This window comes from Rhea pennata, chromosome 1, assembly GCF_028389875.1.
Source record: "Rhea pennata isolate bPtePen1 chromosome 1, bPtePen1.pri, whole genome shotgun sequence".
In the NCBI taxonomy this organism is placed as follows: domain Eukaryota; kingdom Metazoa; phylum Chordata; class Aves; order Rheiformes; family Rheidae; genus Rhea; species Rhea pennata.
In genome coordinates this window covers 31,719,495-31,744,320 of record NC_084663.1, presented here as the reverse complement: position 1 = coordinate 31,744,320, position 24,826 = coordinate 31,719,495, and the positions used below count along the sequence as shown (strand labels likewise).

The 24,826-nt window shown below is 35.7% G+C and overlaps 1 protein-coding gene across 1 annotated transcript in view; it reads right to left on the bottom strand.

Moving 5' to 3' along the window:
* The window catches only part of CNTN1 (contactin 1), a 95,532-nt gene that overhangs the window by 22,469 nt on the left and 48,237 nt on the right, over positions 1-24,826 (bottom strand). Inside the window, exons 14-19 of the mRNA XM_062567403.1 lie at positions 24,149-24,269; positions 21,868-22,026; positions 18,656-18,805; positions 14,971-15,041; positions 9,899-10,133; positions 5,971-6,074 (exon numbers count right to left, since the gene is read on the bottom strand). Of these exons, the coding sequence (XP_062423387.1) occupies positions 5,971-6,074; positions 9,899-10,133; positions 14,971-15,041; positions 18,656-18,805; positions 21,868-22,026; positions 24,149-24,269 (840 nt within the window). The remainder of the gene's footprint in view (positions 1-5,970; positions 6,075-9,898; positions 10,134-14,970; positions 15,042-18,655; positions 18,806-21,867; positions 22,027-24,148; positions 24,270-24,826) is intronic.

Below are 24,826 nucleotides of genomic sequence, written 5' to 3'. Positions count from 1 at the left end.
TTCTTCAAAAAGCATAACTATTACAGATTTTCCTGACTACAGACTGCTTCTTTACATAATTAAGAAGTTTTATTAAATTATTACTAAAGTAACATGACTTAAAAAATGAGGCCTGAACTGATATCTTACATATTACTTACCTATTCCTCTGTGAGCTGTGTGCTTAGCAGCTCTTCTGCTGAACTGTCCCTTATACTTCAAAGCATTATCACTATACTACCGAACTGACTTGTCACTAATTATTTTGAGTAAAATGATATTTCTATAAAACTATAAGGCCATATATAAAAAAATCTGCTTTTATGAGCAGATAATCTGCTCTTATGTGAGGGCACTTTAGCTAGGCCACAAAGCTTAACATGGCAGATTAAAGAAAAAGAATGTAATATTATACTATTTTTAAACATTATCTATTAAAAAGCTGTGCATTGCCTCAGGTTTATTCACTGAAAATAGCCTTGACAGATTAAGATTAACACAAAGATTAAGCCAAAGAAAAGACCATAATGAATCTCTTTGACTTTATTTTTGACCATAGTTCAAAAGCTGATACTTGAGGCTAACTTCTTAAATTCATATTTAAAGAGATCACGAAAGGAAATCTGAGTTTTAGAAGTGCTGCTGATTCAGTAACACCTAAAGGAGTATACAAGCTACTGATACAGATATTTAGATTTAGATTTCAGAGACAATTGCGAATCACCCTGGTTTAGAACTGATTACTGTGGAGTCATGACATTCCATAGGGTTTGACACATACATCGAGTCTGATTCTCCACAGCTTGTGAGATGCAAAGACGAATAAAACATTGCCAATCTCTGTTTTTTGTGTGTTTTATAACTATTTGCATAAGACTAAATGACTGCACTAAGCTAACAGAGTGGAAAGCCACATTCATTATATTTTGGTTTTGAGTATTTTTACTCTCAGCATTTCTTCGCTGCTTTTCCCTTTCCTCATAATGATTTTAGAATATGCTACATGAGAACAGTTTTAAGTCTTCTTAGGAAAAGGCTGATTTTGTTGGTAAATTCAAGCTCTAGGAAAAATCTTGCTTCGTAAGGTTTGACTGGTGACAGCATGTATCCTGTATTTTATCTTTTAAATAACAACTTTTTTATCTTTTATTTTGCTGATGCTAGTTTTCCATTGGAAATTTCATTTTAAGACGATGCTAGAAAAACAGATAGTTTGTCAGGGTGCTAATACTGCAGCTCTCTTCACAGATCATGGATACTACTTGTTGTTTGGCACTGTTTACTATCTCTCCTTCTCATTTACACTAAACTGTCTAATAAAAACATTTCTTTCTTCTACTTCAGAGCACTGACGACCACTAAATGAAGACAGGTGCAGTAGAGAATTTCTCTTCAACTACTTCAAATGTCTTTGGACACTGTGTCACACTAATTCCCACTTCTCAAGGTGGCTATTTTGCTGAGTCAACAGACTAGCCCTGAGCTGCATGTGGAACACGCGCACCACCCATTTAGCAGGCTTCTCTCCAGGGGTGGTAACCTCCACTTGATGAATGGTATCGACCTGACATGGGATCTTAAACTGCCACAGCCATTTCTGTAGTATAAGTCTGACTGTAGTCTTCTACTCAGCGTTTCTTTTTATGATCGTAACTAACTCTTGTAGATACATTTCTGTCATTGAACAGAGCCAGCTGTGTGCCATAAGCTGCTAACAACTACCAGGGTCTGACTCAAGTATAAGAAGGTCTGCACTTCGGGAACCAGAGGATGTCACATCTATCTTTCTCCCAAATTTCAAATGAGTTTTCAGCTTGCAGCAAAAGGATGTCTATGAAGTTCTAGGCAGCCAAAGGTTTATTAGCTATGATGAGAACAATGATAGCTTTGTCACTGATATTAATTGGTTATTGAAGATTACTGAAGACTTATTTAAGAATAATTAATTTCTGATATGTTCTAATAAGTTAATGCACCTGCTTTGTTTATGATGACACTACATGGAAAGCTTTGTTAATCCTGAGGCATATGCTAGAAGCCTTTGAATTCCTCTGACTTGCAAAATTTTCTATAATCCTGCTGTTTATTTACACATTTCATTTACACTACAGTAAGGGTATAATAAAATAAATAATATAGAGCATCAAACATGGCAAGTGAGAATAATGAATGAAAATTATTTCACTGAGAGCATATTAAGTTCCAGGCAGGAGTAATACAATTTAAAAACGAAATGAAATTTTAACTATAAATATTACCCATCTTGGCTGCAATGTCACACTCGGAATGCTCCTCTTTATCCCTTCATTTAATACATAATCATATTGATATGTTTGGATTATATTCTATTCTTAGAAAATAAAAAATTTGAAATGACATCCTTGAGGGCTTAGACAAAGTACTATCTTCTTTATCCTATTCCTAGGTTTCTGTACTCACATATTACTTAAATATTTTAAAAGTCTCATGAAATTCTTAGAGATTTACTAATATTTTGCTGCCCCAGTGCTAGTGCACTGGAATTAATATCTAGAATTATGTAACCCATTCTTTCAAGCATCCACCTTTTTTCCATTTTGTTCAGTGACCTATATCTCTTTTTTATTAAAGAGCTTGGATTATAATCTCAGATAGCCTGTATGCCTCTCTGGTGCCTTTCATTCACCTTACTAGGTATAGCGCATAAATCCTCAGGGGACACCATGAGGGTGCTTCATCTCAACTGTAGAGCTTGCTGCAGGAGAAAATCCAAAACCAAGAAAGTGGCCATTTAGTAATCTGTGGTAGGGAGTATCTTAGCCATCACGAATTTGTGTACCCCCCTGTGCTAAAATCAGTGAAGAAACACTGTTCATGGTTCCTTCCTCTATTCAAATGTTAGTGTACTGAAAAACACCAAAAGGTCCTTCTACAAATGTCATGAAACAACAGCACTCACATTCATGAAATTTTTACATATGGGAAACATAAAAGAGATAGTTCATTTATTTAAGGAGAATATGCTCATACATATTTCAGTTAAAAGGGTTAATAATGTAAATTTGTTTAATAAAATAAATACATACTTATTGCATAGAAGCAGCAGGAAATATAGATGGTGTCTCTGGTATTGCATGTACTGAAGCTGTGGCTTTTCAAGACAACATTGCAAGAATTTGTAAATATAAAATCTTCTCTGGATGGAGATAGTTTTCAAATTTTATCTCTCTTAAGTGTGAGCTGAGGCCACTCCTCTATAACAGCAAAATGTATCAGCTCACACTCATCACCAAGGGGCAGTCATCCTGATGGTATGCATTAGTGTCAAGAAAATCTGACTCCTCTTGCTGTGAAAAGCCCTGTATCGTAGGTAAAATACCTTCAGGTAGTTTGCTTACAGTACTCCCACCTCTTAAACTGTAGCATTTAAAAGGCCAGTTATGCCTTTTTCAGGTAATAATAAAAACTAAAATGAAACTGAGAAGGTGTTGTGGAGAACGAGGGATTTTGCTTATCTGTGTTATAGCTGAGTAGTAACTGAAAATTTCATATTGGAATATTGCTTGATGGCTACACAGATAGATGCCTCCAGACCTATTCATCTGAATTTGGTAATGTAATTTGACAAGTCTGCATGGCTTGCCTTACAGCTCTTACTGTAACTTCACAAAGGCAATCTATAGCACTGACTTTCCAGAATAGCCCTCTCTATTTCTCCTGTCCCATGGCTTCTTCAGGACTGATGGCAAACAGTACTTCTGATCTCCAGGAGCCTGAGGCTTTCTTTTTGCCCTTAGTGTAGGAGCACATGCTTCCTCTTGCTGCTTTGCCTTCTGCTAGAATGAAGTTGACAATTGTTCTAGAGAAAAGGATGTTGGAATCAATGTCTTACTGAGGTCTGTGGGGCAATAATTCATGCCTATCATTTTTTTTAATATAGATGGATATTAATTTTTTTCACAGTTATGGTAATGAGAAGATGCTTTAGAAAAATAAAAGAAGCTAGAGATTTTAATGTAGCTACTCACTGTCAATATTCAAGAAATCCAATTTATACTGGATTTGTGGAAATGTAGCACTTCTCATATAAATACCTAATTGGACATACTCATTTCAAATGAGTGGATGAACAGTTAGACGACAGCTATCAACCTCAGGCCATATCCCTCCCCTCTATGTTCTATGTAATAGAGCTCTCCCCGCATTCCCAAAGTATCCCACCTCTTTTCAGAACAGCAGTACTTCTTTCTTTCCAGTTCCAAGTTTCTCCATGTTTCTTTCCAACTGAGACTCTGTTGACTATCCCCTGTATCCCCTCTTTTTTGCTGAATCATCTCCCCGTTTCTTCCCCAGATCTCCCCTCAGAGAAATTCAGATGGTTTGACAAAATAAAATAAAATAAAATAAAATAAAATAAAATAAAATAAAATAAAAGAGTGACCAGAGATGGGTTGCCTAAGAACATTCTCTCTCTATGTTCTTTCCCCATTCATCCTCAGCATCCCTCATATAAACTATCCCCTTTCCCATCACAATCCTCCACACCTATTACCATACCTTACTGCTACTGCGATCCCATCCTCTCCTGTGTCCTCCCACCCCTCCCTTTTGCAGCTCTCTTTCTCCCCTCAGAAGTCTCCAAGAGTGTGCCAGCTGCACATCTGTTCTCACTGCTCAGAAAGCACATGCTTCCAGGCCAATTTCTGCACAATGTCCAACTATGAAGTCCAACATTACTACGTGGCTGGCTGGCTTGAACTCAATGACCTCTGCAATCCGTGTTGATCTCAGCTATGTTCACAAATCTATTATATAATGGTTTTCCATCCACTGGTTGACTTCAGTAAATCGAAAAAAAATTACTTTTGATGTCATTGTCTTAATTTCAAACCCTAATGTCCTATACTTTTATATATATTTATATACTGATACATAATTTTAAGTTCTATGTGTGCATTGTGTAGAATAAAGCTTTATATGGTACACTGCCTTAGTTCTGATTGAGATCTTTGCTATGATCTGTATCTATGCTATGATACAGTATCCCAAAAGTATTACATAAATCTCATGAAGACGGAAACAGAGATCAGGAAATATAAAAACAAGTGCTACTAATTAGAAGAACATTTATTCACAGATTTCAATCATAAAAATACATTCCGTGAGGTTACTTCACATTTCTATGTGCTCATTTTGGAACACACAGGCTACCATCAAGCAGTTGAAAACTTAAATCACAAAGCAAATTGCTAACATACTAAGGCCCAAATACTTTTTTTCGGAGCACAGCCAAAAGAAGTTGGCTCCACCCTGCGAAGTTTTTCAGTATCCACTGCATGTGGATGAAGAAAGACTCCTCTGCTGGATAGTCATGTGGCAGCTTCTGCTTGCACCCACCCTGTGACTATTCCTACCTTTGCAGAAGAACAGGAACAATTTTAATGAGTACCATCACTTACTCTTGGATGTGCCCAATGGACATCCTGAAGCTCTTTTTTTGGGGGGAGTGAATAGAAAGTATGAATAAAACACTGCTCTTGCAAAATAGCATCATATCTGTTAGACTGGATTCTCAGAATTTGTCACTTAGTCCCACTTACTGTAGATTTTGCTAGTGAATTATAATAATAACTGCTAGTAATTTAGAAGGGTCATGAGTTAATTACAATGTCTACTTTGATAATTACATCCAAAACTTAATTTCAGTGTGTTTTGAGAATGTAGAGATGGGCATTCAATTACCTAGCATAAACAGACAACATTCTTCTATGAATTAAAAACACCTTTTTCCAGTTGAATAGTGGGCAAAAAGATTTTTTAATATGTCTTAATGATGAAGTATCTAGCATCAAAAATAATTTATTACTAAGGATGTGAAATATTGACAGCAAACAAGCATTAAAAAGAAGTGAATCATAAGAGAGAGAATGCTAGAATGGGAATTATCCTTGTATTTACTAATGAAATTAAATGAATGAGAAGATGCGTTACCAGCACCACCTCTAAACTCACCTGATATCCTTCCACAGATTGCTCAGAAACATGATGCCAAGAAACAGAGATTTCAGAAGATGACAAAACTTTTACGCTCACATCTGTAGGTATTTCAGTTGGAGCTGGAAGATGAAATATATATAAAATATTCAACCTCATCCAGTAATATTGTTATATTCACTTGGAGGGACTTCTCTCACTTCAGTGTTTTGTACTATTTTCTTAGTATATGGGGTCAACTGCTTTAGTCTGGTTTTATCTGAGTAAACTTTAAATTTAGTGATGATCTGTATGGGAAAGGACTGTATAAAATTGAAATAATAATCATATTATTTGGCCCAGACTATGTATTTGCATGCTTCAACAGATTATACACTGGAATCTATGTAAATTAAAAACAGGCTCAGATAAAAACAGAAGGAAGCATCTAGCGATCTTTTACTAAACTGGTCAGCATCTTACAGATTAAAACATATACATCAGGTTTTTCAAGTCAGCTATACAAAACTACTCATGTGCATTTCATTTAATCATAACGATATAAAATTTGTATGAGATTAGACATTAGATACAGAGCTGGCCATATGAACTTGAACATATGTGTGCAATAATCCAAGAGCACCCCTCTAGCAGGCATACATCAGGCAGCCGATCTTCTCTGTGTGTTCTTAGTTTTGGACACCAGCCAATACAGAATACAGACAATTACAATGTGGCATGCTTGAATTCGGGGCTCAGAATAGTAAGTTCTATTTTAATTATAAAAAGCTATTAATTTCACCGTTTTTTTAATTTCACTGATAATTTTACCATTTTAAGCAAGGAAAGGAATTTAAAAAGGCATTAACTAATCAATGTCTACGGAAGACTCAATTTTTCAAGCTAGAGAACAGTTCTCTTTTATGGATCTTTTGAAGCAAGTTGCAACAGACAAGCATGGCAGTCTGAGCTGAGGAGAACTTACACACATTTAATCTTCCGACTGGGCAACAAGTCAACTATGCATCAAAACATCCACTGGTAAGAAAAAAAACAGTTATATCTCTTACAAAAAGTATCCTAGGTAACAAAATAATTCTGTATGTAAAGTTAACTTTCCTAATTGTCTTTCAATGACTGTTAATAATGCGAATGCATAATTAAAAATGATACACTATTGCAAAACTGTTTTCATAATGACAGGAATTTAGATAAGCAAGGGGCCTGTGCACTCACGGCTAGCAATCATTACTCATTACTAGTAATGGCAGGTACAGCTAGTGCTACCGCAGTTGTCAGATATGTAGCTTGGCTTAAAGCATGTGGAAATGCAAAAATCTGTCAGTGTCTAAAGTACACAAAGTTGCCCACAATATAATTAGACATGCATAGATATATTAAAAAACACAGAACTTTGTGGAAATATTGTCTTTATATACATATGTATGTATATTCATATATATATATGTATGGAATACTGTATAACCATACTGCTTTAAAATCTCAGTAATACTTCAGAGAAACTGTTGTCTCATGGTAGTAATATCACTTGTATCAAGTGTAGAATTTGCCAAAATGTTTCCTACTGAAAAGTTCCAACTGCCAGAGTGATTTCACTTATAAAATACTATAAACAGTATTTCATCTGCTTATGCTTTTTTATGAGCTCTAAATAATTTATTTCCCTATTTGACAATTATACTCTATAAACATTTTTCCAGACAGTCTCTCCTTAGCCAGAAAGATGACATCAGCTGCTTTTCTCCAGCCTTATAACTCAGTAATTCTACCAATAAAAAAAAGCAATTACATGCACCTCATTGAAAACACGGTGCTCATGCCACAATTATCTTCTAAGTGGAACTTTACAAAGCTGGAGCTGGGAGCCAGGAGGATGCTACAAAGCACTGAGGCAACTTTGTAGAAGTCCTGATGCTAGCAAAAAAACTCTGCAGAACGCCCTTTGGACTAACTTTCATTACACCTGCTGGAAAAACTCCCTCCGACCTGTCCTGCAGTTCCTGTTTTCGATGTGGTCGGCAGTCAGGGTCACAGCCCTGCACAGGAGCTGTTAGCGCTACCGGCAGCGCTACCGGAACACCAGGAGTCTCAAACTGTTTTGGTGCCTTTTGTGCTCCTAAGCAAAGAAAGAAAGCAGGTTCGCTAAGCTGACTTGGTTTTGCTGGCTGGAATTGGCACAATCTGACTGCTGTTTCTATCAATAAAGTGTATGAATTTTGCTGAAGTCTGTGTTAGGACATCAGCAATCACTGAAGTGACTTCTTTATCTTATTAGTTGGAACTAAAACGCATTTGCTTTTCTTCTGCCTCTGGAGCTACTAGGCTCTGCCATGTCTCTGGACTTAGCTATACAAACACATGCCTAACCCTGATATAGTCTGTATAACCCTAACATAAATGCATGGCAGCTTATCAGTCCGCTGTCAATAATGTCTCTGAAAAAGGATGGATACTGAAATGTTATTTGGCAGATACGGCTTTTATTACACCAGAGCAATTTATTAAGGCATTTATACAATTGCAAAAACAATCACTCTGTCGGTGCGGCAGCTATTGAAGATGATATCCTACCGCACACTTTTCTGATAGAAGGGATTAGTATTAATCACTTCAGATAGCTAAGTGTTGCCAGCTTGGATCCTGAATTATCATGAGAAGCAAAAGGGCTATTTTATCTTTTTCCCTGTGTGTGGGCGATTTGTGTGCTAAGTTCCCATTAGTGCTAATGGGAGTCATGAACATAAATCTCCAGTAACATATATACAGAGTAAAGAAAGAATCGGAAGTGTGAGAATGCGGCCCTGTTATCTTATCCCTCCTCTTGCTTCCTTGTTCTGGATCTCCCGACTTTGTGAAAGAAATTCTGTTCTATGAAGAGAAAAATGTGAGCAATTCTTCTTTGGCTTTTGGACAGAAATTAATAAACTGTAATTTTTTTAAAAACAGACTTGAGTGACCACATTGCAATTAAAATATTGTATATAGTTCTTCTGCATTAAGGTAAACTTTCTTCTAGTAATTCTTTTCCGCTGCTAAGTTTGGAAATGTTATGTAAATTTGCATCCTAAAGACCACAGCACGTGAAATAATTCCAGAATTAAGAAAAAGCAGTTTTCATTAAATTATTCACCTGATAGCTCTAATATCAAAGCTAGAAAAAAGTAGCTAATTTATGTTTGACTCAAAACATGCTTGACATATAACTGAACCAACCTTCCTTCTACAGGAACAGTTTTGGGGTTAAATACTCCCACTGATCCACTAAAATAACAGGCTTTAGTGTGGCCTGTTAACAAGAAAATAACATAACTACTTTAAGATTAACTAAATCTAACGAACATGAGATAACCCTTAGTAGTAGGTTCAACAGCAAATAGGCATCTTCATATTTACATTTTTGGACCTTTGTCACTAACTAATCTCAATAAATGTAGATAGTTCTAACTGAAGAACTCACCTGCATTTTGCATATGGATCAAAAAGAGTATTATTTTTCAAAAAAACCTAAATTTCCATAATAAATTACAACAATTCACTTCTGAATTCCTATGCCAATCATGTATGTTAAGCAGTATCAGAGAGACACAATTGCTGGATTACAATGTAATGTTTTAGGCAACAAATACGGAGATAAGAATTTGTTTTTTAAGTTCTCAAAACTTTTAACAAGTTATGTGAAAAATCTTGAATGTTTATGTGGATTGCTTGTTCAGACAGAAAGTATCAGCAAGTGCCCTCCACCACTCTCAAGAAGTAGAGTCTGAAGTTCTTCATTCAGAACAATGGCAGGTGATTTGTGCAAGCAAATACATACATCCTCCTTGCTGAAGGCGTATAGAATTGGCTAATTGCAATTGGTGTCAAAGACTGTGGTGTTGGTTTTCTCCTGGTATTGGTACTGCTGACTTGGTCATCAGTATAGAACTTATCTGGAACCTCTACTCACCATCTTGAGCTGAATAAATGACAGCAGTGAGACTGAATGGTCCATCCCCTTTGTTGTTAAAAGCTTTCACTTTTACTTGATATTGAGTTGAAGGTGGCATTGATTCATCCTTGTGGACATATCGGCCAATTTCAGGATTAGTAACTGTAACTCTTCTCCATTCTTTTTCACCAAAAGGCTTGAAAGCTACTATGTAACCAAAGTTATTGCCATAGTGGTATTCTCTTGACAAGGGCTAAAGAGGCAAAAGATAAAACATTAATTTTTGTAGCTAATCAAACAAATGGATCTCTAATAAAAAATAAATAATAAAGAAGGCATCAATCTGCATACGGTAAGAATACTGAACTAAAGGTCCATTTTCTCTGGTTTGCTCCTCCCACCTTTAAAATACATCATCTTCATTATGGAGATCTGCATTAGTAGCACAACGGCTACTAATACATTTTAAACTCTTGTTCCTGATCCAAATTTACTGCAACACACATCATGTTCAGAAAGAAACCAAAGATGATTCTGTTCTAAAATTATTTTCACTTGTAGCTAGGGAAAAAACACTTTCGTAAGGAGTAAAGTGATAATGGATATCTGATTCTGTGATTTCTGTGATTTAACACATGCACACTGTGCTAGTCCATGGGTGCATGTGCATGTGTGGAGATATTCTTGCAAGACAGAGAGAGAAAATTGAAGTCTCTGGTCTAAATTATAGCCATTTAGCTAAAGCTGGTCACGTAGGCAACCTGCACAAATGATGAAGCGAGAGAGACACATTCAAAGAATGATTCATTCTACCTCTTTTCACTGACTATGAAGGGGCTCCAATCAACTGGTTTAGACTGTCTACATAGCTTCTAATTAGTAAAAGTTAAGTAAGATGACTCCCAGTTTCAGTGTGAGCATTAAAGAGATCTATCCATATGGCTTTTTAATTCTTTGTAACTACAGCTGATTTTGTATGCCTGGGAGTACTCCTCAGGTGTTTGTCCACTATTGCAGCGTTTTAATCAACAAATGTGCAGATATTCTGAGCAAGGATATATGAAATGTTGATGTTAATAGTGAAACAGGCCAAAAAAAATGGTTCATACATTTCGTAGTTTGTATTTGTTTGAATCTAGAACGAAACTCCGAAGTATAGGTAAGAAAGAAAATTCTAGAGAAAACTCACCGAATTTTTGAATCAGTAGAAACATTTTAGCTTTGACTTCAGAAATATAACACACGTATCAGAACATTAATATATATTATACAGTTTGACACAAATGTCAAGATAAACATTGATGTTTGAACTCAAAATCTGAAAAATATCAGGTAAGGATACATGAAAGAAGATGGAACTTTTTTTCTTCACGATAAAGCATCCAAAAGAAATGATGGAATCAAAGAGAAGACTTGGATTTCTGACTTTACACAGCTAAGGAGAACTGACCTTCTCCACCCCAGCTCTGAGTGTTCTCGTTGCATCTTCAGTTAGTCCTCTCTATTACTGCTGTTAAGTTTCACCACTGTACAGCATCAATGCAAAGTCACAGGAATAGTAACTCTCACATACGATGATTAAGGTTAAGGCACCCTTCTAGAATATGGGGTCTGTGTGGATATTTACCAGGGACTGAATGCCACCTGCTTCCTGGGTGGGTGCTCTAAGCTATGTTGCAGAAGGCAAGCACCAAAGCAGATGCTGTTAGCAGGGCTCTCCATATTTATATATGGAGAAGTATACGGATACCTAGTCTTTTTCGGGGAAAACAGATGAAATGTTGATGTATGTGAAGTCTAGATCATAATGGAGCATTAGATAGTGGAAAGGTACTCATCTTCTACAATATGACTTCTGACAACACATGAATGACTGAAGTTGGACTGAATGCAGATGGACTGAATTGCCACTGGTGAGTTAGGTGACTTTTAACTGCTTAAGTTTCTGTTCCAGCAAAAATCAGGCAACTGAAACCTTACCTGCTGGGTCAGTTCAAGCTAAGAATATCTTTATTGTTCTCTAGCCTAATTCTCTTCTTGCTTAGTTCTCCATCTGACTTGATGAATCCTACATTGCTTTCTGCATAGTGGCACAGCTTCAAAAGGAGGAGGAATGGAAAGTGCCTTCTGTAGCTTGTATAGTTCAGTGATTAAGACAACTGCTAACAGATGAAATTCTAAAAAAACCACAGGCCAAAAGGGAGATGGATGTTTGGACTTTAAAGTGAGATCTCTTAACTACTAGTCAGCTATGAAGAAGAACTCAGATAACCTATTTTATGTGTTTAATTTATGCATGTTGTGCATACTTTGAGTGTATCTATTAGATGGGGCATAATTGATGCCTTACACTTTTCTTCTACTCAGGTCTGATTGGAGATCATGTGAAAACTGGATACCTAACTACCCAGAACAACTAAGCTAGGTTCATAGACAACCTTGCAATTGAAAATGTAGAGGATTTCATGGGTTGAGTCACCTCTGAGAGCTCGTCTTCTGAATCTACCTGCTGCATGTAGCTGCTTAAATTAAAGCAGAATTCTATCCCATATGTCAAAGTAAGCAGCCTGAATGAGGTCCTAGTCTCAGAACAATTTTCAGCCACAGCAAACTTTACAAAGCCAGGACTGAAACTTAAAACTGTATGTTCTGGAAGATCCTATAGAAGAGTTGAAGGCAGCTTGCCCTACAACAGTTACACAAAATAACTAGGTATAAGTGGCTGAATAGTTTGCAGTAGTCATCAAAACAAGTTTGAAAATGGAATGGAAGAAGGAAAAACAAATGGGAAAAGAATGAGGAAGAACGGGCAAGCCACTCCTAGCTCCCTCTCTCTGCTCTTGTTTTAAAACAAGGTTTAGAAGAGCTGTGATTGCCTCTGTGGCGATCCTGTTCAACTTGCGCTTATGAATCACAGCAAAAGCTGAAAGGGGGTTGGCAGAAACATGCGAACCTGCCACATACTTTGTTCCACTCGACTTAATTAAAAAGAAGTATTTTAAGCAGCATATGCAAACTTCAGCACATTTGAGGGAATCAATATACACCTTTATCATAGACTTACAGATAGATAAATTCGTATCTGTCTACCCTGTGTCAGATGGACTCTGTAAATTAATGTCTCTATTCAAAAACACTTGCTAGACATAGTAATGGAAGATCCTTGGGAAATAAATATTTGAAGCTCTGCTTAATTTGCCTGAGTAAATGAGCTACTCAATTATAGAACAGATTATATTAGGTAATTAATAATTGGAATATAAATCTGAGCATATAGGAAAGAATGAAATGATATTGTACTTCAGATCTTGCATTATTCACCATTCTTGAAGTTATAATTCTATTTTTTTCAATTTAGGCACAGACAAGTTTTCACTGTAACAACAATGCCATGAACATGGGTCTTTACATGCAATGTAAAATGTAGCTCTAAGACTTGTTAAAGCTTTTATGAGGCATCATTTGTCAATAAATAATAAAATAATCTAGGTCTTGTACATTGTTCAGTGTCTGTGTTCTTACTTGTTTTTTAGTCTTAATGGAAGTCTTAACTGGAACAATTAGAAGCCATCCACTTTCCAACCTATTGTTACCGGAACTGAGAAACAGATTTTTCAGTTTATTTTAACACAAGTGTAGCTCTTAATTTTTAGTTCATCTATTTTTTTTTTTCTCCAGCTCAATTCATTGCTAAAATGAATTCCTTCCTTCCTTCCTTCCTTCCTTCTTAGGAAGACCATATAAACATTTTGATTTGAATTAAAAAACAAAACAACCCTCCCAAATCCTTGAGAACCTTTCCAAAGAGGTATCAACCCGAAGCACAAAAACAATGAAATATATATATGCATTAAAATTTATACATTCATAATGCAGATCTCTACTAAAACAATTAAAAAGTTGCTGTTGTAATTATGTCATTTTTATATTTTACTTCCGACAAGAAAAAAGTACTCTTAATAGTGGTAAATTAACTTCTACCTATACAAACCATTCCCCAAAAGACACAAATGGTGTATTGTGCTCTTTGTGCCTGACAGCGTTATGAAGATGAACCGAGGGGTCAAAAGCAGCAAGATAACTTTGTTGTTTAAAATATAATATTTCATCATCCTCCATTTCTATAATTTTTTACTGTATACTGATAGGTTCTGACAACATGAACCAGATGATAGACTTTTTTAACTTTATTTCTTCTCTCTAACTTATAACAGTAATTATATATTTCTGAATGTATAGGAGACTTTTTAAAGACACAGTATCATGGGAGTCAATAATGAGCAGGAAAGCTATGAAATTTTGAAAAGTCTTGGTTTACTGCCAGGGTTTCCTTACAATACTATAAAGTTTTAACCTTTTTTCCATCATTTACATGATTTACCTTTTATCTCTGTCTCTGTCTTTCCCCCCATTCTTTATTTTTCTTTATAGACAATCAGCAAAGAGAAATGAACGGCTTACATGTAAGGAACAAAGATATCAGTGAATGAAGGAATGGCTGAGTTGTGGTACGATGCAACATTTTTCTTGTTACCAGTTACATTAGAATAAAATAAAATGTATCAATTGTCAATATACAAGAAAGTTCACCTACTAATTATAATGGGTTGGTTTATAGAACGACAATGTAATCGTCTTTCTGTTTTATCGAGCCCATGCACCTGTGCACAGCACTTTAAAGACACAATTAAGATTTTATACCTTTAATCGCATTTAAGTGAACCTGCATGCTGTTTAGATTGTAACTTCAGGAAAAAAAAGCCTTGAAGAAAGATACATTATGCAGCCTCTTCAAATGTAATTATATCAATGCACTATCACAACCTGTACCTCTTATGCATCAATCTCTTCAAAACATATTCAGAGAATGTTTTAGAGCACATTTTAGAAATGTCCAACACTTAAACATCCAAAAAAATCATATTCCCCATTCCTTGTAATGTGTTTTTATGAGAAAAATCTGAAAACCTACACACTATGTTCAAATCCTGCTCTCACAGGAGCCAGTGACAAACCTTCCACTGGTTTCAGCAGGAGCAAGATCAGACTCAGGGGATTTATGCTTCATGCCATCACAGTGCAATACCTACCATCCATGTTATTGTCAACTCTCGATTGCTTCCACCCCCTCCTCCGACATCAGAAGGTGCCACATTAGGAGCTAGAAGAACAAAGGAAACAAGAAAAAATGACTCCAGAGTATGCATTCAGTTAAAAAAAAAAAAAAGCCTCCATTATTTACTTTTCTTTTTACTAGCAGGGCCAACAAGCACATACACCCACACAATTACAGTAATGATAGTCTGTAATACCTGTGAGAGTCTGCGGTTTTGCCATGACTAATGCACAGCTACTGCCACAGAAAACGTGCAAGTTGTAACCATAGCTAGCAATCAATCATCCGTCTTCTTAACCATATTCTCTATAAAAATTTAACTAATTTATCATTCAGAAACTGAACACTCCTCATAGATCTTAAGTGAGGCACAGCGTAGTGTTCTCGTTCCTCTTGCTGCTATTCTGAGGGCTCAAGCACCCAGGACCTGCATATGTACTTAGCATAAAAAACTCTGCTTATTTCCATCTGTTTCAATGGATTTGCTCACAATGTGTAAAGTTAAACCCATGGATGAATCTTTGAAGTATTGACATTCTGATCCTACTCCAGTTCAGATTAATGGCAGATGGCTTGTTTGTTGGCATGGGCAGATGTTCAGAGTGGAAGCTGGCTAGCAGTTAGAGTCCTTGCCCGATTGCATTTTATACTGACATCGACAGATCAACATTAGTGCATAACTGAGTGGTAAAGCAAGATAGTCTCAAAGACTTCACTACAAGTCATTTCTGTATTCTCATTTCCGTAAGACTGTCAGTACCTAAATTCTTTCAAATACAGTAAACACCTGAAAATTAAATATAGACCCTTCCAAAGATATGCAGGGTCTTTTCTCTCAGGAGCTCAGTAAAAATATGTCTCTAAAATTCTTCCCTACAATGATATACAGAAAACATTTGCAAGAGTTGTGGAATTTTGAATATTTTTGCAGTAAATACGATGCTTTCATTGCTATCCTCCATGTTTTTTTGTACTTAGCTGCTGTCTTTCAGTATTAAGGACAAAGTACCCCTGAAAACTTTGGGAATGATAGTTAAGCTTGCCTACAGTACATTAAATATGCCACAGGTGATCATGCATTAACTACATGCTCTAACTATAGCAATATGTTTTTTAAAAAATTCTTTTATCATCAGACACTTTGCCTACTGTTCAATGAACATCACATGATATTAAGAAAATCTTTCCTGTGTGCTGTCCCACTGTGAAATAAGATGTTCCTTGAGGCTTTCTATTAGGCTTAACTTAGGAGAAACAGAAAAGCTGAATTAATGTTTTTAGAAAATAAAATAAAAGAAAAAGTAACAAAAAATTGAAATGTAATCAGCATTTGGTGAGTGGTTTGTACTACTTATTTTTGGCCTTCCAGAAAAGAAATCACTGGAAAATGAAGCCAAACACATATATCATGACAAATCAAGAGGAAGCTTTTCCCAGAATTATTAACTTATTACCCAACATTGTTATTACTGAAATATATAGAAGTCACAGTGTCTATTATGAGCTATCTAACTTCAGTGCTAAGTTAGAACAAGTTTTCTAGAATGCTTATGTAGTCAAAGAAGAGATACAGGCTGCCAGAGAAGAAAAAAAGACTGGCTAAAGTCTTATAAATCACCTTGTTCAGGAGTATCTCCCTCCAATAACATTAGGTTTTTAATTCAGACAGCAACACTTAGACAATTCTGTAATATGTCTAGAACTTACAATACATACAAGCAGCCTTTGACTAACTGAATTCCAGGAAGTCATGATGAAATATAGGTGTTATTGAAGAAACAACCAGATTTTATTAAGAAAGAAAGAACAAATCTTTTTTCCATAGTGCATATTGTTAGCTTGTGATTAAAAATATTAGTTATTAAAATTAAAGTTATACCCAAATGCGAAGAAGAGAGACTTCAGATCTGATAAACATTACAGTTTAACAAACATAATTTATCAATCATACAGTGTAACAGAGAGGTTAGTTGCTGTGTATCTCAGAACAGCTATTAAAATAATTACAGCATGTGGATATGGGTTGCTATTTGTGCCATGAAATACTTAGCTTCTTCAAGAAATGTATCCAATAGAGGTTTACATGAAAACTCAACACACAGTACTGGTTCTGTGGTACCCTGGAAGTCCAGACAGTGTAGCCTTGTGAGGCTGCCCAAAACCTACTATTGCTACCCATAACAAACTCCAGCTCCTGGCAGGAAAGGGACTTGGGCACAGAAGTTCATCTCTAGACTGTTACTGACTTATACCCTATTTTGGCACAGTGAGAAGTGTCCGTGTTTTCACCTAGGAAGGTGCACATTAACATTTCGCTTTGTTTCACCAAAAATGTGTGTCACAGTCTGAAAGAGATGACAATGGAGCTGGGGCATGAGGAATGCGTCACCTGACTATACCTTGCAAAAACATTATATTCTGCTACAAAAAGTGAGGATATGCCATTTTTTTCAGACTATGGAGGAGGCTAAGAGGAACTCCATTAATGTGGCACACTGCACCCTGCAGGATGCTCATCGTTCCACCTGTGAGCATTACTTTTGCCTTGCTTCAGCAAGGCGAAAATGTCTATTACAAGCCAAGCTCTGCAAGGAGCTTGAGTACATTTCTCATTTAGACCCCTGGGCCTTGTTTAAATACAGCTGTTGAGTCAGAAAACATATAAAGCTAATAGCCAACTTTATAGGTAGTAATTTCCTTCTCCTTTAGTATTAACATTTTGTAGATCTTCCTTCCCTATCTAGGTTAATTTAACCAATCTTTATTTCCTTTCCCCCTAAGTAATATAACTTTTAATGGGCCAAATGTGGGTCTTTTTTAATAAATGTTTTGAAATTTGCAATGTAAATATATTTTATTTTGACAAAGTATATCTAATCAAAACAAAACTAGCAGATCCAATTGTAAAATTTTATTTTTACATTTTGGTTTTTCATTTTTACTTTCAAATCTCAAGTCATGAGATAACAGATATTTTAAAATTATAAATAGACTGGAGTTGCAAATGGGTGCCAATATGTGTTAAGGAGGATATATTGACATACAGGCTTTTTTGGACACAGTCTTCCTGCAGTGACATATTACCTCTCAGAGCACTGCTGTTATCTCATTTTTACAGTCAAAATGGAATGTATTATCTTGAATAATAAGTACAACATCTAATTCCTCATTTTGGAGAATGTATTTTATAATGTACCTGTCTGAGCTTAAAAGATATTCTTAAATGTTCTCTGAGATTATAACACTGTGCAATTAGACAGATAAGGGCACATGTTGTGTTGGATAATGTCGCATCTTTGAGATGGAATGAGAAGACACCAGACCAAACCTTCAATCACAGAAGAATTGCACTGTCTAGTAAAATATACATCCTGTATTCTTTAATGCTAATACAAGTCAAATAGCAAGTGAACATTTCTCTATTTAAAATATTTCCTATTTTGTTCTTTTTTTTCTTTTTCTTTTTTTTTTTATTTTAGCACATCTGGACAGTTTGGTATTTGTTTACTATAAACTATACTAGAGGGTAGCCAGAAAAAAATTTCTGCATTTTAATCTTTTAAAATCCCCTTTTTCAAATAGAATTACAAAATGAATTAATAAAAATGTGAAAATAAAAAGCACATAAAAAAAGAACTAGACAATTTCTGTCTACGTACGAGCGCCTTCTGTTCTAATTCTCTGTGATGGCATACTAGGTTCTCCTATTCCCAGAGTGTTTGTTGCTATTATTCGGAATTCATATTCCATCCATGGTATTAAATCAATCACTGTAGCAGCCTCCATGTTTCCTTCAATATCTGATGGCTCTAAAAGAAATAAAAAATTGTTTTAGAAAACAGCATTTTTACAGTAAGATCAGCCAGTAATTCAGTTGATTTCTGCAAAATTATCACTACTGTGCATTCACACAGAGCTAGAGGAAGGAACACGATGTTATACACAAGTGATACCATGTTTTACAAGGAGTATTCCTGGCAATGATCGGGAATTTGTAAACTACATTATCTTCGATAAACGTTTACAAGCCTGTAAGTTTTAACTGGGTGTGAACTAACAACAAAAATACCTTTAATTATGAGATATCCTTACACAGTAGTTGTAGAACTTCATTTTACCTACAGACAAATGCAATGAGAAATCTGGAATGCAAAAATTATAAAATAAAAATTCATGATATGGTCAAGGGATAGACATGTGCAAATGTAGGGATCCATCATAAGTGGATTTACAAAATGCGGTCAGATTTTGGTGCACCTCCTTAGCAAAATGTTACAACTTGCTATCCAGTTCTGATCCAATGAGGATAAGTGTTATTACAATCCCTGCAAGAAAGATTTATTATTCTCAAAAGCTATTTTAGAATAAATGAAATACATAGCTCTTGGGTCTCTTTCTGTCTACAGTTTACAGGCAGTAGGGGTTGTTAGTCTGCAGCTGTAGAAAGACGGAGGTTTTTGGTTCCTTTGTGAGCCAAGAGTTGTTTATCAAATAAGAATCCTCAGTTCAGAGGGAGATGAGAAATGACATTCTGTGCTGGGAAAGCAGCTAATTTGGAATTAAAATATGAGTGAATTGGCTGCAAAAAGAAGGAATAGCAGAGTAAGCATTAGATGGTGAGAGAGTTTTCTTTTCCCTAAACAAATTTTTCATTCCCAAGTGAGGTACTGCAGAACAGAGAGAAGCACTCGCCATTCTCTATCTCTCTGCCCACTAACCTCCCTTATCTTTACTCAAATTATTTTTCTGTCCAGTTAGTAAAGCCATGGTGATCTTCCACGGTATCCAAGACACGATATAAATTTGTCATTCCTTCTGCTGGACTGCTTTTAATCTCTTAATTTAATCTTACTATGTCATATTCTTAGAATAGTCATGAATGATCAACATTGTGAGAGTTAATCCTTCCAAAATGCTCTGATCCCCTTAATGGAAGGAGCAACATAAATGTAAACATTTATTATATAACTTGTTCACACATATTTCCACACTGTGAAGTAGAACACACTTTCCCACTAGCTTCTTAAAACAGGAATTTAGGTATCTATGATCCTCCCTGTCCCACTCCAGATGTAAACGCCCTCCTCAACCTGTCACAGGACAAAGCTCTCAGTCTTGCTCTATGCCTTAGCGACTCTCTCATTATTTATACAAAGCAGAAGAACTTTAGAGATGCAGAGAAGTGCATCTCATCATGCCTGCAAATCAGCAATTAAGGAATCTTCCTGAGAAGGGAGATGGCTTCAACCATTTGCTCTGAACCAGAGGATCTGAAGTCAGCTCTTATATTTCCTACACAAACGTATGTAGTTCTGGAATGAGACAACATGACAGGAGGCAATATCAGAGCTGCCACCTCCTTTTTATGAATTTTGCTTGCATCTTTCCATGAACTTTTCTTCTTCCCAAGTGCATAAGAAGTTCAAATGGAAATGAAATATAAGTTATCCTAAAAAAAAGTAAATTTGATTCAGTGGAGACTGATCTAAAGGGATACTCCCTCTTGCATACGTTGCAAAGGAAACAAATCATCAGTTATTTGAACAGCTCTAACTTTTGCTTGCATTATTTTTAAAAAGTTCATGGAAATCTACTCTACAGAAATAACTTAACATGGTACCAGAGATAGGAAGGGATTGCAGGACCTTCTAGTTCTATTTTCCTAGCTATTTTAACATAAGTCATAAACCAATGCTGGTTGTTGGAAGTAATTATATATGCTAGAGCTACATATTCTAGAAGAGAAACATGATTTAAGGCAGTTGGCCTAAAGTTTTCAACTTTTTACTCCCCAGAATTCTCACTGATGTCACAGAGATTTTGAGATAAGCATGTCAAACTATTTCTTCAACATCTATCTCTATAGTTTTAAAGGACAACTTAAGTGAAAAACAATTCTTAATATTAAGAAGTATTCTTAGTATTAAGAAATGATGAGTATCTGATGCTCTAATCCCACAGAAAGGAACTTAAGTTATAATTTATTACAGTAGAATAATGAATCATATTTATATGACAGTTTCATATCACATGTAGCAATGCTCTCCATCGTTAGGCATTCAAACATACTGCAGTTATATTCTTCAACTCTCCTGTGTGTGGAAAAACTATTTTCCCAGTTCAGAATCTGTAGTTTTCTTCTTGGGTTGAAATTCTGCATATGCTATTTTGCTGATGTAGAAGGTTTCACAGAGTAAACTGTTAGATATGCAGAAGAGAATATGACAGAAATATGTTTCTTCAGTCTAGTTGCAGGAATTTTTAATAATTGTAATAATATTTTTAAATATTTTCATAGTTTATGCATCTGCATTATATTTTACAAAGACGTATTTCTTACTCATTAGCAAGCCGCTTGTTCAGATAGGTGCCTCTTCAGCTGCAATTATGCGGCACAATGACGACATCCAGTGGTTAGAAGGATATTCTTAGCTATGTTTTCTCTAGGGGTGCCACTGTTGATGTAACTGAAATTTGCTCTTTTCACAGAAAACATTAGACAATTTTGACTGACTTTCAGGGTAATAAATACAGAAATGAGGACATCTGTTTGTCATAAAATTATCCTGTATATAATTTTTTACGGATCCAGTAGCTGATGTGGAATATTTTAAACAAGAGAGGAAGAGATGAAAGAGGAGAAAAGAAGCAGCCTATTCTTTTCTGTATATCTTTATATACATCTTCTAGTTTCTGGAACAAACCTACCTTTTAGCACAGCACTGCTCCAAAACCCTGTAGCAGACATTTATGGATTCCTTAGTTTCCTTTTATTATGACTATTTTATGATTAGTCACATTTTCTAACAGCCAAGTCCTTTACTATGACTTTATAATTTCTCACATTACTCTTACCTGGCATTATTCTTACCTGTTTTGGCATCTTTCCACTCTTCAGATAGAAAAGTTTTTGACTGGATAGTGTACTTAGAAATAGGGCTGTGATTGTCTGTTCCACGACTCCAGGTAAGTGCTACAGCAGTGTCTCTAATTTCTTCTATTCTTATACCGCCAGGAGGGCCTGGAGGACCTGAGAGAAAAATTTAGTAGTTCAATTCACAAATATTCTAAAATGAAAATTTCCTAACTTTTACTGATCAGCTACAACATTTTCCAGTCTCACTTTCTACTTAAGAACAGATTTGAAACATATAGTTAGTTGTAAATATTCTTCAGAGTGATTCAGAGGATAACTGCATTTGCAGCTAAAAAATATCAAATGCACCTTCCATGGCTCCTGTCTTAGAAGTAATATTGGGGTTTTCTTCAGTAAAAAAAGCGATACTTTTAATTGTTGCTGACCTTTTTTGGAAAATTCAGTGAACTCAGAATCTGAAAAATTTTGCAAAATCTTCCTTTCTAAATTCCACCTAATGATGATCTCATCACTGACCCAGTTCGATTATACACCTTTGGTAGTCACATATTGGTCCTGACTGAAATTTATATGGAAATAAATGCTTGTGACTTATACTGGAGAAATATAATACCTTGGAAGTACAATACCTTATCCTTCTAACCAGCAAGAAATCCCACTTCAAACCTCAAAAGTATTCAACTTTAGCCTGGTATCTCAAAGCATGTATTGTTTAAAAAGAAATATATGTGATCATTCCATGCTGAAGGTATGAGCTGGCAAGAGGACCACTGGCTCTGAAGCAGAAGCCATATAGTGTGTTAACGCAAAGTTGAACTTGAGCCAATAAGTCCAGCTGAGGAGAACTGAATCTCACCAAGACGAGAATGGATTGAGGCTGGTCTTACACTTCTGAGGTGATGCTCAAACCTGTGAGCAACAGCCACAGGCCCCTCACCTAAGACAGACATCACCAGTGAGACAGCCCAGTTCTCAAAGAAAAGAGGCAGCCAGAACTGCATTTCATAGGGGTCCTAAGTTTCTCAGTATTTACTAATATTGCTGCAAACATACCTCAATGATTTGATCTCTGTGTGGATTTGGGGTTTGGGGGAGTCACTACTTTCTGTGTCATTATAGAGCTCTTTATTTTTTTCAGTAGTAGTGTAGGCAGAGGCACAGACAAAAAGGTAGGCCACTGGAAATATTTAAATAAATGAGGCACTTAAGTGTAGCACTTCCAGAATATGATAGGAAATGTTCAATGATTCTTCAGACTGCAATTCCATTCAAGTCCTGAAAGTGATATCTCCATTAAAAATGGTTCTGTGAAATATTCTATTTCTATTGTAGACAAAAAGAACTGCCTGAAAAGTTCTGCAATTTTTTAATTATCCAGAGCCATGTGATGCATCTTTTCAGAGCCTAGTGACAAAAATTTGGCCCTGATTAAATTAAGTTCACTGATACTAAGTGCAAAAATATTGATGTTACAGCATTCTCAGATGACAGAAAATCAGAATCAGGACATATTGCTATATGCTGCTATACAACGTAAGGGGAATACGGGGAAAAATATGATAGCAATATAACCCCAAGTACAAATTATGTCTGCTTAAAATTCCCAGCTGTACAGAACATTAGCACTTCAGAACATGCTATACCCAGAGGCAAAGGAAGGAGTAAAATGTTCCAAGGGCACAAATTAAGTCACCCTGTTGAAGCTATGCCTTGTGACATATCTTGTAGGACATATATCTTAGGAACAGGCACAGTGTTTTGAGTCCACAGTAATACTTACGGACTGAAGAATGAGTTAGTAACGGAATGGTAACATTAGCTCCAAATGTCCTTGTTTCTGTCATTTGAAAACTAGGATAATTTAATGTAGGCTTAGTTTAATAAACAATCATTTAATTGATAAAGCATTACAGAAAATTAAAAGTGGCTGCTTAAAAATATTTTGCAATTGATAAATTGAATGATATTTATAAGCTATTTTGCTGTATAATAATGGACACCAACTTAACCTATCTAAGATTATTTCAGCATCACGAAAACGCATACAATAAAGAATCTTTATTGCTTTTCAGGAAAGCACATGCTCATTTAGACATCTGAACGCCTGGAACATAATCAGCATCCTGAGTAGACTGTAAGGATTTCATGTTAATTTTCTTTTCTTTTTAATCTCTGTTATTTCTTAATAAGAAATAAAATATTCTAAACAACCAGAAACACTCTGCTTACCTAGATGAAAAACAGCAATGTTTCGCTTTTACCTGGAAAACCTTACCTCTTACAACAAGGTCAGCTGAAGCTGAAGAATTGTCAACAATTGTCTGTGCAGTGCACGTGTATCTTCCAGCGTGCCGCAGCTGAACATTTTTAATAAGCAGTTCACCGTTGGATTTAATCTGTTACAAAAATAGTACTTAATGAAACTGGCAAACATCCCTATATAACTATGTGATATCTATCTACACATATGTCCCAACTGATATATAGTGGTTGCTATTTCTACAAAGCAAGAGCTTTCTTGGAGAACAGATTGCTCTCAGAGATATATTTGATTTGTATGACAGCTGTGAGAAGTGTGCTCTTTGCCAGATATCTTAAAAATAAAAATACTGAAGGATCAGAATACCGTTTCACTTGCTCCTTTACAAACCTAAAACAATAAGAAACTTTTTATCACAGAAAGATTACAATCAAAGCCAAAATAAACACCAAATAAAAGACACCAAGACACCACACACAACATTAAAAGACAGAGACCACAAAGAAAAAATAAAGATCAACATGTGACCCGGTTTCTTAAAGAAAAGATTAGACTTCATTCTGCAAAATAGTGTTGGTGATGGAAAGGATAACTGTAGCAAATGTAATGGCACGCACTAGTCAAACATACTGGCTCACAACCTGTTCTCAATTTACGAATGTTAGAGTAAAGCAAGAAGTCTAAAGAGAAGGC